At 44.2% G+C, this 13,957-nt stretch overlaps 1 protein-coding gene across 6 annotated transcripts in view; it reads right to left on the reverse strand.

The window, feature by feature from the left end:
• Positions 1 to 13,957, reverse strand: part of dock9b (dedicator of cytokinesis 9b) — a 60,094-nt gene that overhangs the window by 14,519 nt on the left and 31,618 nt on the right. For all 6 annotated transcript variants that reach the window (XM_086220132.1, XM_086220470.1, XM_086220306.1 and 3 more), the window contains exons 6-33: positions 13,515 to 13,610; positions 13,253 to 13,387; positions 12,621 to 12,795; positions 11,356 to 11,411; positions 10,231 to 10,305; positions 9,970 to 10,110; positions 9,093 to 9,422; positions 8,925 to 9,007; positions 7,953 to 8,075; positions 7,740 to 7,819; positions 7,456 to 7,643; positions 6,789 to 6,854; positions 5,628 to 5,720; positions 5,296 to 5,407; positions 4,498 to 4,616; positions 3,577 to 3,663; positions 3,392 to 3,481; positions 3,116 to 3,231; positions 2,725 to 2,794; positions 2,484 to 2,609; positions 2,137 to 2,208; positions 1,902 to 2,048; positions 1,662 to 1,745; positions 1,410 to 1,521; positions 1,097 to 1,275; positions 869 to 976; positions 410 to 521; positions 71 to 201 (exon numbers count right to left, since the gene is read on the reverse strand). In XM_086220132.1, coding sequence (XP_086076258.1) covers positions 71 to 201; positions 410 to 521; positions 869 to 976; positions 1,097 to 1,275; positions 1,410 to 1,521; positions 1,662 to 1,745; positions 1,902 to 2,048; positions 2,137 to 2,208; positions 2,484 to 2,609; positions 2,725 to 2,794; positions 3,116 to 3,231; positions 3,392 to 3,481; positions 3,577 to 3,663; positions 4,498 to 4,616; positions 5,296 to 5,407; positions 5,628 to 5,720; positions 6,789 to 6,854; positions 7,456 to 7,643; positions 7,740 to 7,819; positions 7,953 to 8,075; positions 8,925 to 9,007; positions 9,093 to 9,422; positions 9,970 to 10,110; positions 10,231 to 10,305; positions 11,356 to 11,411; positions 12,621 to 12,795; positions 13,253 to 13,387; positions 13,515 to 13,610 — 3,306 coding nt within the window. The remainder of the gene's footprint in view (positions 1 to 70; positions 202 to 409; positions 522 to 868; positions 977 to 1,096; positions 1,276 to 1,409; positions 1,522 to 1,661; positions 1,746 to 1,901; positions 2,049 to 2,136; positions 2,209 to 2,483; positions 2,610 to 2,724; positions 2,795 to 3,115; positions 3,232 to 3,391; positions 3,482 to 3,576; positions 3,664 to 4,497; positions 4,617 to 5,295; positions 5,408 to 5,627; positions 5,721 to 6,788; positions 6,855 to 7,455; positions 7,644 to 7,739; positions 7,820 to 7,952; positions 8,076 to 8,924; positions 9,008 to 9,092; positions 9,423 to 9,969; positions 10,111 to 10,230; positions 10,306 to 11,355; positions 11,412 to 12,620; positions 12,796 to 13,252; positions 13,388 to 13,514; positions 13,611 to 13,957) is intronic.

Consider the following 13,957-nt stretch of genomic DNA (forward strand, 5'->3'; position numbering starts at 1 on the left):
TTGTATTCTGAATTTTAAAAAAAAAAAGAAGAGTTCTACAGTGGAACCAGCGACGTGTGTGTTGATCTACCTTCTCCAGGGAGTTGGTCTTGTCGCTGCTCTTGTCCAGCAGGCTGTTCCCGGAGTCGGTGGAGATCAGAGAGCCTCTGGAGTCTGCGTGGTGAACGGAGCAGACGTTGGGAGTGGAGCTGTGAGGGGAGGCTGGAGCCATAGATCACACCGTGTCAGAACAACTTATCCCGGAAGGAAAGCACGTGCCTTCGCGTCTACGTTCTAACTCGATCAAAGCTGGTTTCATTTGTATTCCAGGGAGGAAATAAGTTGATGCGTTCAGAGCAAAACATCTGAATCTACTGAATACGTAACTGCATGTTTCTATCTGGCACAAAATGGTGGCGTAGGGACGAACCTGTTCCAGAGATGACCCCGAACACATCCTTGTGGAGAGCGTTTTCGATACAACTCCCGGGTTTCTGGGGGGTCACCGTGGAGTTCTGCACCAGCGCGTCCTCCCTCACGTTCTAATGACAGAAGCAACAAAGCATTATGGGAAAAAAAAACCACAATTTAAACTTGATCTTTGCTTCCTCTTGTTTGTTGACAGTGTTTTGAATCCCACCTGTATCAGGTCTTTGCCCGTGTCAGGATTGTCGTCCAGAGATAATAAAGTTTTGTTGGATTCAAGTGCTTTAAAAGTGTGTGTGTGTGTGTGTGTGTGTGTGTGTAGGTGTGTGTGTGTGCGCTTGATCACAGGAGAAAACACCAGTGTTCCCTAACATGAACATTCGGTCACTCGTGACCCAGACAGAACCAGCAGTATCAGATGCAAGTTGCTATTCATGAATTCACCACTAGGTGTCATGCTTACATTATGGTTGCTGAGGGGGGCTGAGTCCTTGATGTCCAGTCTGTAGACGTTTTCCTGGAGCAGACCGAACAGAGGGAGGTAGAGGGTGGCCAGTCTGCCCTGCTGACTCTGGAATTTCACAAGTTTGTAATGAGTGAAGAGCTCATTGAGGTCGATCGATCCCTTCGCAAAAGGAACCCACTCTGATTCAAACTAATCTGCGTGTGGTCTACTGGCCGTCCAACTCACTTTGGCAGCGTAGCGGTCGTCAAACGTGTGTTTGATCATGAGCCCCTTGAGGACCTGGACGGCAATTTGACGGATCTCTCTGAACTCCTGAAGAGCCCCGCCCACTTCCCTCAGCAGCAAACCCACCAGGAAATGGTTCCGACAGAAGTCATCGGTTAAGGAATAGTCCAGCTGAAGGTCTGCGGTAGACGACAATGGACAAAAACGACATTTGGTCAAAGAGGAAAAGCCATCAAAGCGAACGGGATCTAAAGAACAAGGGGAATATCAGATCCACTGAGATGAAAGTGTCTTGGAGGGTAATTATCCGTACCCTGGAATCTCTGTATCCTGCCTTTTCCGAAGGGCATGGGTAGATTCAGAGGGATGTAGTGCTCGTGGCTGCAGACGACCCTCAGGAACTCAAACTTAAACTCGTACAAAGTCTGGTGGGAAAATAAGAGAAAAAGTATTTTAGAGAAGCTTATGTCGCTTTAAGGTGGCTTTAGCTTGCAGTGTGATAGGGTGGATTAAAAAAAAAAAAGAAAAAAGAAGAAGAAGTAAGAAAACGGCGGCGTTTTAAAACCTTTGGGTCTCCCGGGACGAAGCAGTTCATGTAGTTGTTGATCTGCTTGAATACGAATCCTCTGTCCATGAAGGTGAAGCAGCGCTGAAGGACAACCGAACAACGCAGAGATGAATCAATCAAATCAAACTGAATTACTTGTTATTTGTTATTTTGAATAATCTCCCACTGAGCCTAAAGCAAAAGGCCACAACGCCAGTCTCCACCCCTCTAGCGGGTGCTCCTAGGAGGGGCGCCAACCTTGATGAACACCGCCAGGCTGTGGTTGGCATTGCGAGCAGCATCCAGGTTGTCCTTGTATTTCTGGGTGATGTGTGGCATCAGCATATTGACCAAAGTTTCAACTGCGTGGTAGAAAGACGCCGAGAAACGCTGGTTCCTGGAGAGCTGCAGGAGGAGGGGGAGGGACTAAGCTTAGGGCTTTAGCGAGAGGAGGTTTACTGGTATGGCGCCGAAGCCGGAGACCCGGACCTACCTTGACTTTGCAACTCTCGATGAGATAATGAGCCATCGATTTCACCAGGGCTTCAAAGAAGTACCAGGAGTGCTGCGACAGGAGAACACAGTCAGATATGTCTATTTTTTTGGAAGTACCCCAAATATAAATATTTTATATCTCTATGTGTAACGGACAAGACAAACTTGGAGCGAAGAGGAATAGGACAGCAAATACACAACTGAACCGGACATTTTTCGACATCTGGTCTCTCAAACGCAAGCATAATATCGTATAAATCTATACTTATTGTGAACTCTCTGTCCCATCTTTACTGTAATGCTTAGAATACGGCTGCACACAAAATTGTAGCTAACGCAGAGTACCTTAAGCAGCTTGTTGCTGGTGAGGAAGTCAGTGGATGGCTTGAGAATGGCGGTCATGGCTTTAGCCAGCTCCTCGTGAACCGTTTTGACATTGGTGGAGGAATAAGGCTCCGGTCTAAAAACAAACTGTGAATAAAGACTAATTAAAAAAAAATAAATAAAAAAAAAGCTTCCTTTTCACAGGGGAACACAGTGATATTGTGCGTATTGTCAGTGTGAATAGAGGAAGAGAAGACGGCACCTTGACGTAAGATCTCAGGTAGTGTTCAAGGCCCTCTTCATGGCACTGAGCTACGACATGAACCATCACTCTGAAGAGGAGGAGAGGGACAGAGAGAGGAGGTGAGGCACGCTAAAGCACCTTGTTTATGCATTTCCTACTGAGCTTCAAAGAGTAGAGTCTCTCACACTCACACACACACACACACACACACACACACACACTCTGAGATGTAAACCATATCCTTGAGGTTGAAATGAGAAAGAAAATGATTCGGCCTATTAAAGAGAAGCGAGGGAAGATGCTGTTTAGGAATGAGAAACAGATGAAAGTGTTGCTATCATTTTTCTACAAAGTTTTATTACATACAACTGTGTGCGCGCGCGCGTGTGTGTGTGCGTGCGCGTCTTGCCTCGTCACGTTGACGGCCACATCCTCGTGTGTGGCTCTCTTCAGGACGCAGAAGAGCTGGTTGAGGATGGTGGGCAGGAAGTTGACCATGACGTGACCTTCCATTGCGTGGAGACTCTGGGGAGAAAACAGACAAAGAGAGAAAAGGAGAAATACATCTTAAAGTGACGCAGGCAGAAGAGTGTCACACCGCTTTCGGCGTTGAATGAGAGCGTATGTGACGGGACATGAATAGCGGGCGTGTTTTATTTTCCTTGGGGCTTTAGAAATAAAATACCTTCAAGAATTTCACCAGCCCGCCCTCTGAAACTTGTTCTGACATATCCATGCTTTGACAGTGGTGGAAGAAGTTGTGCAGGTGCTGATCCTAAAGGAAATTAATACACATTTTTACGTTTATTTGCGTATCAGAGCACAGGAGGTTGCAGAACATCATGCCACTCGTGGGTGTAATGGTTATACCTGCGTGTAAACAGTGGAAACGAGATGCGTTGAGACTTTGAAGAGCGGTTTCCCTCCATCGACCCACTTGATCTCAGAGGCGGAGTGCTGGAATCAGAAGCGAGCGGCTGGCGTAAATGCTAAATTAAACCGTCGTTCAGCGTAAAGCTCTAAAATATCAGAGCGCTTTTTTTGAACGTGCGTATGTACAGTAAGTAACATGCAGATTTGACAACTCCAGTTACTCGAGTAAAGCTGCTGCAAGACATGTAAGGGTTGCTGTGCTCACCAGGCACTCTCAAAATGGATAAAAAATCATATTAGTTAGCTAACATTAGCAAGCCAGGCCCCGATCCATGCTGGTCAGAGCTGATTGATGCGTAGGGCTTCTGCTGCTTCAGCTTGCAGAGAGACTCTTGTCACAGGAGGAAAAACACAGATGCTCCTGAGCCCAGAGTCATCGTGTAAATAGTTTATAATAAGTGTAATAAATCATAGCGTAAATAAACAAAAACACCGTGTTTTCAAATGTTTTCATGGCTCAACGTCATACGGTGAAATAAAATCACGCGCATGTGATTTCTTTTTTTAGTTGGTCTTGTTTATGTGTTGCTGACTTGTAAATAAGTCGGGCGTTCTGCAAAAATAATTGAGCTGAGTTTGAATGTGCATTTTTTTTAGTCTAAAAGCCTATTGGTGCGGTATAAGCTGTCCATGTCTTCATAATTACTACATCTGATCCTGCAGTAACGAAGAAAATCCGATATTTTTGAACGTTTTCCTCAACCGACACAGGGAAACAATTAGCGGTGCGTCCTCCGCTAACGGAATATTGCAACCATAGACAACAAAAAAGATTGTAGATTCGCAACTCTCTCATGACCATAAGATGTTATTACCACGCGCAACTCTTTATAGTAACCTATTTATTTTGTTTATCACCTTGGTGACGACGTCCTGGCAGCCGAGGTAGCCCGCGGGCAGATTGGCAGCCACGGTCAGCTGCTGCTCGTTCATGACGACTCTGCCGTCTCTCAGCAGAGGCAGCCACGCCGACCCCACTGTGGAGACACAACAGGTTTTAAATATCTCCCACTGTTGGGGAAAATGGGAATAGTGTCCAAAAAAAAAAAAGAAGTTTTGTTTTGGAGAATGTTGTTTCAGCCATTATGGGAAATAGAAATCTACTGGAGGAAATGATGGAAGTAGCCTGAAACGTGTGGCTAAGCTAACGGTGTGGAGGGTGACTTCTAGAACCGGTGTGGTGACGAAATGGAGGCGCTTCACCGCCGTTACTGAAAAAGCAGTTGGGATCTGGAGCGTTTCCCGGCTCCGTGCGCAGCTCGAGTTACCAGAAAATAAAACAACACAGATATAATTCTAAAAAAATGATTTAAAAAATATATCTTTGACTTGCATTACTGCAACTTTGTTCCCGTCTGCTAATGCTCAAACATCCATACGGCGTTGCAGAAAGCGAACACGGCGTTGCTCACTGCTGTTGGCAAATGGAGGCGTTCGAATAAAAGCTGTAGCCTGGCTGAGCGCTAATTAAAACCCACAGATCTAATTAGAAAAAAAAAAAAATCATTATAGCAGATTTGATTTGACACACAATCAAACTTTTGCTCACATTTTGTGAGGAATATATCAATATCAATGTACTTTTTTAAGGGGGAATATTTATACACACCCGCTTGTGTTTTCATTCCAAGGTTGGGGAACGGGAGGGGGGCCTACCTGGAGTCTCCACCAGATCTTTCTTCTTGCTGTTGCTGTCACAGCTAACGTGATAGAAGGTGAAGAGAAGGTGGTGCTTTTCATGCAGCTGAGTCGGCAGCTCTATCTTTATCTGAAGGTGAGAGGAACATGGATTTCTGGGCTTGGTTCCCTAATACAAAGGAAGCTTTGTTCATGGAAATAAAAGTGAAAAGTGCATGTGGAGCTTTTCCTGTGAGGATTCCATACAGAGCTGAACTGTGCTCACACATCATAGGAAGAGCTCTTACTTTTTTAGACTTGGTGCGGTTGAGTGGTTAATAAGAATATTACATTCTGAGCGGAATCATCACCTCATCGTAGAACTCGGGGTTCTGCTGGTGGTGCAGGACGGCCGCATACGCCTGCTTGGTGAATAAAGGACCTCCTGGGCGACCGTAGATGCACTGCAGCGGATAGAAAATTAAGACCCACATCAGGACTAACTAATCTCCGGTGCCACGTCAAGATCAAAAAGAACAAAGTCTAGACCAGCATGTCTGGAGTGAAGACGCAGGTCTTGACTTGACACAGGTCTAAAGACCCACATCAGCACTAACTAATCTCCAGTGCCGTGTCAAGATAAAAAAGAACAAAGTCTAGACCAACAAGTCCTGGGTTGAGACACAGGTCTTGACTTGACACAGGTCTAAAGACCCACATCAGCACTAACTAATCTCCAGTGCCGTGTCAAGATGAAAAAGAACAAAGTCTAGACCAACAAGTCCTGGGTTGAGACACAGGTCTTGACTTGACACAGGTCTAAAGACCCACATCAGCACTAACTAATCTCCAGTGCCGTGTCAAGATGAAAAAGAACAAAGTCTAGACCAACAAGTCCTGGGTTGAGACACAGGTCTTTACTTGACACAGGTCTAAACACCCACATCAGGTCTAACTAATCTCCGGAGCCATGTCAAGATGAAAAAGAACAAAGTCTAGACAAACAAGTCCTGGGTTGAGATGCAGGTCTTCACTTAACACAGGTCTAAACACCCACATCAAGCCCAACAAGTCCAAAGTCATAAATATAAGGTACAAAACAAAGTCTCAAGTCAATATTAACAAGTCCTTATGTGTCCTTAAGTCAAACCCCAAAGTCAAACCAACAAGTAGAGTCAAGATCATCGAGTCAAGACCAAACACTCTCAGTCAATATCAAGACTTTTCTGGGTCAAAACCCACATCAGGAGCAACAAATCTGGAATTTCATGTCAGGACCAAAAGGTCTAAAGTCCAAACACAAGTCCAACAAGTCCCAACTGAACTCCAAGTCCTGCACACATCTTCATTTGCTGATTTATCCAAAAGCATCTGTTGTCAATATATCAGGGAGCTTTTTAATCCTGTCAGTTCGTAGTCAGAAATAATTGGGTCAAAGGATTGAGCGTTCTTTATTTCTAGTCATGTGACTTCCTTCCACACTGCTGTTGCTTTTTTTTTTTTTACACACCGCTTATTTGTTTCAAACGCACCTTCACCGGCTGAGCTTCGTCCTCATCGGAATCCTTGAACTCGATGGAGACGGCGATGTTCCTCGCCTGAGGAGGAGACAGGAAAGAAGAAGTAAATCAAAGAGTAGAAACACACTCGGTCCTCTACAAAGGCTACCAACCCTCCGCCGGCTTTCATTAAAACCTTGTTGCGTAATCCTGCCGTCAGACGGACAATCTGACATCTAGGTAGGTAAACATGACGGAAAAGCAGGAGCCGGTTCCAAGAGATCCCTGCTGGCAAAGCACCGATTTACAGCCTTCTCTTTGTGCCCCTTTCGTGTTAAATTTAAGACCATTACTTTCAATAAAGGGAGGAAAACTATGTCGGGGGGGGGGGGGGGGGATCGCCGGGTTTGATGTCAAATAAAAAAGGAGGGCACGGAGGCAGATGGTGGAGAGAAGGCAGGTTGGGTTTTCCTGTATGGAGCTGACCTAGTGAAAATAACAAGCCTGCATTAATGTATTAATCAGAAGCTGCTGCGCTGCGTAAAGATAATTCCATCCAGATCTTGGCTGAATGAGCCTGAAGTGTTTGCCAGTTGTCTTTTAGCTTTGACACAAAACGATGATGACAGGAGAATGCGAGCCCGTATAAAAAGGTTTCCAGTGATTTATAGGTCACACGTGAGGCGTTACGAGCGCTTACCTTGGCGAAGGACTTCTGCCCGTCGTACTTGAGGTGTTTCGGGTAAACATAGAGGTGGTTTTTATAGATGGTGAAGGGTTGGGAACACTTAGCGATGCAGGGTACAAACTCCTCCACCTCTAGGAGAGCGCTGCCTGGCCCGTCGCCTTGGAAGTTTCTCACAGGTATGTAGGAGGAAGTGACACAATCTGCAGCCAGGAAATGAGAGGTTAAAGTCTGGCGATTATAAGCTAAGAGGGGGTTAAACAAATAAAGTGATTTTTGGAAATATCTGGAGCGTTTACTGGTCACATCTGGGGCCACACTATCAATGGTTACATCCAAGTTTCCTAAGAGCACAGGAAGTTTGGCCATTTTCTCGGGTCTATTGGGAAAACAGAAATAGAATTAGCAAGTACAGACATGAATGGAAAGACAGTAACTGATATGTTGCAGGGATGGAAAGAGAGAGAGAGAGAGAGAGAGAGAGAGAGAGAGAGAGAGGAGAGGAAACTTACTTTCTGAAGTCAGTGAGCAGTTTGAACATGTCCTCATCTGACAGTTTGCTGCTGTCCTGTCTATAAAGAGCCGAGAATCGAGCGCTTTTGTCCAAAGTTCCTGACGCATCTTTGAACACAGGCCTGCGGAGACACAGAGAAACTAATTGAATCCACGGCGCCGAGCCTCACATTTACAGTTCCGAGCGAGCGGTTAAAAACCATGTCTGCTTTCCAGACGGCTTTTGGACAGTATTTCCATTCCGTTTGCGAAGAGTATCTTAGATCTGAGACGCTAACGGGTGGGATCATAACACAAGAGAGTGCAGCATTGATTTTTAATCGCTTAACTTCAGCTCTCGAGCTATTTATGGCTACGTTGCAGCCGAGACAATAATTATTCGCCCGAGGAAGCCAAGAAAAGATGTAATTGCAAAACTTTTTTTAATCTCCAGATAAAGAGATATTATTGTGTTTAAGTTCCCTTGAGCGAGTTACTGAACCCCTAATTGCTCCTGGTGAGTAAGTTGGTGGCTTGCATGGCGGCCTGCACCATCAGTGTGTGTGTGTGTGTGTGTGAGAATGAGGCTACACAAACCACTTTGAGCGCCGCTAAGGTAGGAAAGCGCTACATAGATAGAGTTCATTTACCATTTAGACGATGACCTTCAGCGTCAGGTGACAGCAGCATAAACTGACTTTACGTCACCTCACAACGGTGAGATGATTAACTTGTTCTGTGAATATAACGGGACACTGAACGAGATCACGAGACGGTAACTCGTTATGATGAGATAATAATCGCAGTTTCACGTGTTGGAAAACCCGCTTATTTGTTCCCGTTACACGGAGAATGACACCAGTCACGTCTGGTCAGGTTGCAGGTACCTTCTTGTAGCATGAATGCTTAAATGTGCATTTTTTTTGGTACATAAAGAAGAAATTTTAGGGTAAACAATGAAGAAAAAAATAACGTGGGGTTTGTTTTTGTACCTCGCAGACCAGGCAAATGGCATCCTGTACTGTCCCAGTCGGCTGCAGGCTGTCTTTGCGTTCTTCAGCACCTTCTGAGCCATCTAGCCAAGACAAGAGGAGGTTCAGTTTTCATCATCGGATTGTAAGACCTAGCGAACTGGAGCATGCATTCATTCACGGCGCCACCTTCGCTGAGTCCGAGCTCTTCATGTAGGGTTCAGTGCAATGGGTGATCCCCCCTTGCAGGACCTTCTCAATCCTGGCCACCAGGAAGATCTCTGGATGGGGGCAGGTGACTGAAAACACCCCCTGTTTGGGGTACTGGAGAGTCACTTCCGGAAGCTTGCGGCCACCCAGAGGACCATCATTCCTGCTACCGTTGATTTGCAAGTCCTGGCTCGACGATGACGTCATTTGTCGCACCAAAGGGTGGTTGAGATCCACGTGGAAGTCGGCCGAGATTTTTCGACTGTTCTGAACGTCGAACAGGGAAAGAACCACGTAGAACGGTTCCACCTTTCAAGGAAGAGAGGGTAAAAATGATGGACCGAATTTAAGAAACCGAGAAAACAGCAGAGAAAAAAAAAACAACAGTCAAAATGTGTCATTCATCTCCCCGGTCAATCTTTCCATTGGTCTACAATGCATTTCCATGTGTGTGTGTGTGTGTGTGTGTGTGTGTGTGTGTGTCAGAGCTGAGAGTTGAGTGTAAAAAGAATCCTCCCACTACAGAGACAGAGACCTTGAAGAGTGACTGCAGGAAACCAGACTCAGACTGGTGTTAATACACGGTGGGAGGCCCGGGCTGGTTGTCATGGTAACGGTTGTTTCTATGTGCCAAAACCACCAGTGTTGACAAGGGTCAGCCAAGTGGGCCATCTGAGCTGCCTGTGATCGTCCTCACAATTTAGACCTCACCCTTGTTTGCTAGGACCCCTGATTCCCTGATTCACGCGTCAACTCTTCACTCCTTCACATTTTTTAACTTTAACAAAAACGCAGTCCGTCTTTTCACTTCGGCTATTTTTTTTTCTTCTTCTTCTGGGTAATTTTGAAAACGTACATTTGTCGTCGGCCCCTCTTCATTTTCCGCAATACATCCCTGCAGGTTGAAGGACAAGTCATGACAGCTGACCAGGATCCTCTTCCCGAACTTTTCTTCAAACTGACGCACGTCGGGCTCGATTCCGGTGAAGTCTAGTTTCTGTGGAAGCGAGCGCTCTTGTCAGAAAGCTACAAATAAATTGTCACAACAAGAAAAAAATATATACATACGTATATAATAATCAGATAGCATTGGTTTGGGATGATCAACTGGCATCACCTGTGTGTCAGGGTCCAGGGTGAAGAGTTTCAGGCGAGCTTCACTCCTCATCTTGGACTCAATATCTCTGGCAGTCTGTTGATGAACACAGACGAGATTCACCTTCAAATTAATGGCAGGATATTTGGTGATAAATCTGTGCAAGCTCATTAATAACTCAAGACCTGCCCTTTTAATCGAACTTATTTCTATTTACTCACCTGTGCTTCTTTTTTACTCGTTTGTTCTCTTAACTATGTAGCTTTTACGCGGTAAAAGTTGTACCCTGTAACAATTATTACACATTTCATTTATTTTAGATATCTTTACGTTTTTTTTTTTTTTATCACTTTCACTCACGAGTGTTTTTGTTTAATCTAGTTATTTTAATCGATATTTGTCATGTTGACGTTCCGTCTCTGCGCCTTGATTTTACCGTGTGAAGCACTTTTGTGTCACAATAACTTTTGATATCTCCTCTGTTTCAGCTTGTAATGCAATCGCGCCGTGTGATTGGCGACTGTTCACTCAATTAATTTTTTTTTTTTTTGCCACTCGTGGGCGCCGCAGCAAGCTGTGAGCAACAGTTTGACATATTATCGCATCTGATGGTGAGATCAGGAGCTAAAACGCAACACAGCACCTTAAGACTTCAATCGAATCAGCAGTCTTCTTTGGTGTATTTGGTTACTGAACACTCGCTGAATGCCTCTCTGTTTTTACAGCTGAAGTTTAAGTTAATAGAACGCCTTTCCAACAACCTTTTCTCCAAATTAATAACATGCTAACTTTTGTCATTGCACTCCACAACAACACAGGTTAGCGTTTTATGACCACCCACTGCTGCGCTCCTGTTCAGACCTTTTCTGATCTCTACATTTGGAGGCTATACACTCTATTCCAGATGTTTTCTTGGTTTGTACCGACAGGAAAATCAGGGACCCCGGTGACAGGAAGTACAGGTTTAGCTATTTAGCTTATGGCCTTCCAAGAAAAGTCACACGGCACCTCAGACCGCCCAAACACCTCTGCAGCATGTGGGCCTGCAATCCACACAAATTAATCCATATGGTGTGAGATCTGGTTTGTTATGTTGTCAAAAATACAATGTGAACACGTGACTGTAGGATGTGGAAAACAGGCTACCTGAAAACTGTCTTGAAAACTTCCAAGGGTGAGGTCTGTTTTTCCATGATCCTCATCTGTTGGAGAGATCAACACGTTAGCTGACGCAATTAAAGAGAACTTAATGATGTGTTGGCTTTTCTGTGAATAGAGCGGGGATGATTATATAACGCAGAATTGATGATAAATGTGTTTATCAAGCATGAAAGATCTCTATCAGGAAATATCTCGGATGAATTTTTCCATGGGGACCAAACAGCCAAAGGCGCTACGTGAGAAGCATCAAAAACCCATGAGGACAAACAAATGTTAAATCAGTAGTTCAGTAGATTTTCAAAAGGATGAAACATCTTCATTTATTTACGCTCGACTGACATCATCCATACAGCCAAATACATCATTTTCCTTTTTTTCATGAGGCCACCAAGCACAGGTTCCCATGCTGAGTGACCGGGAGAGTCTGTGCGTATCTCACATGACGCACAGGTGAGGTAAAGCTGTCTTTACCTGTTCTTTTTTTTTTTAATGTTATTTTCCCTCTTTTAAACAACAAGACAGTTCATAATACATTTGTGTGGATGCCCTTTGCTGAAGCTAGTCATCTAAAAAAGAAAAAAAAGTTAAAAGTTGATTTGAGAATAACAAAAAAATGTATCTCCAGTGTCAAACACTGGATGTAACTGAAAAGTCAGTGTAGCTCGTACCTCAGTCGGTGCATCCCTAATTCAAATCACATCGCCAAGCAAACTATCGGGCATTATGTTTCCCAATTTCGTTACCAGTTGAATTTCAGAACCAATATTACCAGTGAAAGCAAAAATGTTCACATTGTGGGGAAGAAAATACAAATTATATGGGAGCACTGTGTCTGGAAACTTAAATTCCCTACTTTTGGTCTTAACAATTATTATCAATAAATACCCAAGTAAAACCAAACACCTGAGACACGATATACAGAGAGTTCATGTTTCATATTTTCGATAAGCAAGCAAAAAAGAATAATCATCTTATTAACTGGATTTATCCAAGTTTTGGAGAGTTTCATAAAGTTAATAGCATGTCATCACTGTATCATTGTTAAGAGCAATGAAAAAAAGATATGGGATAAAGATAGAGCCCTGTGGAACACCACATAGTAAAGGTGCTGATGATGAAACCTGACCCTGATCAAGGAGAACTGAGTCAATGATACATTCAGTCCCTGACATCCCCAATTACCCTTTGAGCGTGTCAGCAGTACCACGCAGGACGTGAAAGAACCACAACATCAGTGCACAACATCATACCGTCATGTAGCTCCCCGTTCCTCTTCTCCTGCATGGCCTGCTCAAAGCTGCTGTGGAGGATTTTGTTGAGGGTATTGATCCACTCCTCCATCTCTGTCTCGCTGTCTGCAGCCAGCAGGAATGTGCTCTTATCCTGCATCTTCAGCTCGAAGGCAAAACGTCTCACTTTGCTGTTCTGAAAGGCCACGGCATTCAAGATTCATGTTTATCGTCAAGCACAAACGGTGTGTGACGAGGATGGGACTCTGTTAAACTAGGACAAACCTCTGTTACTGCGAACCAAAGGCGGTGATTTGAGGCACTGCTCACAAACACCATCCACATACACAAACTACTCTTTAATGCGCTGGTCATTTTTGAGATTTTGGCTGTTTCGTGCTGAACATTTATGCAAATCGGCAAATACTTGATTAGATAAATATACTTGTTTGACATAAAACAATATCATAAGAAATATAACACTCTTAATGTGAATAAGTGTTATTTATGTACAGTGTCTTACTTCTTTACTAAAAGTGTTTGGAATTTGACATGACGAATCTACTGAATGCTTTTTTTCTCTTATTTTTTTGTTTTTCTCCAGTCTGTGAGCTGAGTACTGGAAAGGTTCTAGTCTGTAAGGTGTTCCCTACCTGAACAACGCCCATGCACGAGTCCAGGAAGATGGTTCCTTTAGGTTCTTTGGAGGTGTTTTCATCTTTATAGAAGTTGAGGTTGTAGGATCCATCGCCCAGCTGAGCCAGATGGAAGTATCTCCTCTTGAAGGACTAGAGAAGGACAATAGAGGACGTCAACGTTTTTAAATTTGACTTTAAAGACACTGTAAGCAGATATGAGGACATTTTTAAAGTCGAACGTGGGTGTTGTAAAAGAATGTGCTGTTTCTGTACCCACCCGCATCGTCACACTGATTGCACTGTTCATGTTGCCTTTGTACAGCCAGCCATGTTTAGACACTCCTCCCTTCTGAGAGCCAAGGGAGGCCGTATCCTGCAGGAGGAGGCGAAGAAAACGCAGATTCATACATACCGACATGTTCTCTTGTAACCTTATTAGCGATCAAAACTCATGTTTACACGCTTCCTTTCCTCCCACACACACACACACATTTATTTTTAGATTGAAGAAACATCTGCTGAGCGTCTTCCAGGTGGCATCAACTGCCCATTAAGATGTCTGATCTCTAGGGATTGCAGCCATGACGGTTTGTCCATTAAAGGTTGCTGACCGTCAGTTCAATCAATGCCTTGAGTGTGGTGATGAAACCGACTTGATGCGCTCTTAAGATGCTACAAATGTCATAAAGATGTTTGCTGTTAAGGAAACGCGTGGTAAAG

This window comes from Aulostomus chinensis, chromosome 1, assembly GCF_037954235.1.
Source record: "Aulostomus chinensis isolate RoL2024-O1b breed Wild chromosome 1, RoL_Achi_v1.0, whole genome shotgun sequence".
In the NCBI taxonomy this organism is placed as follows: domain Eukaryota; kingdom Metazoa; phylum Chordata; class Actinopteri; order Syngnathiformes; family Aulostomidae; genus Aulostomus; species Aulostomus chinensis.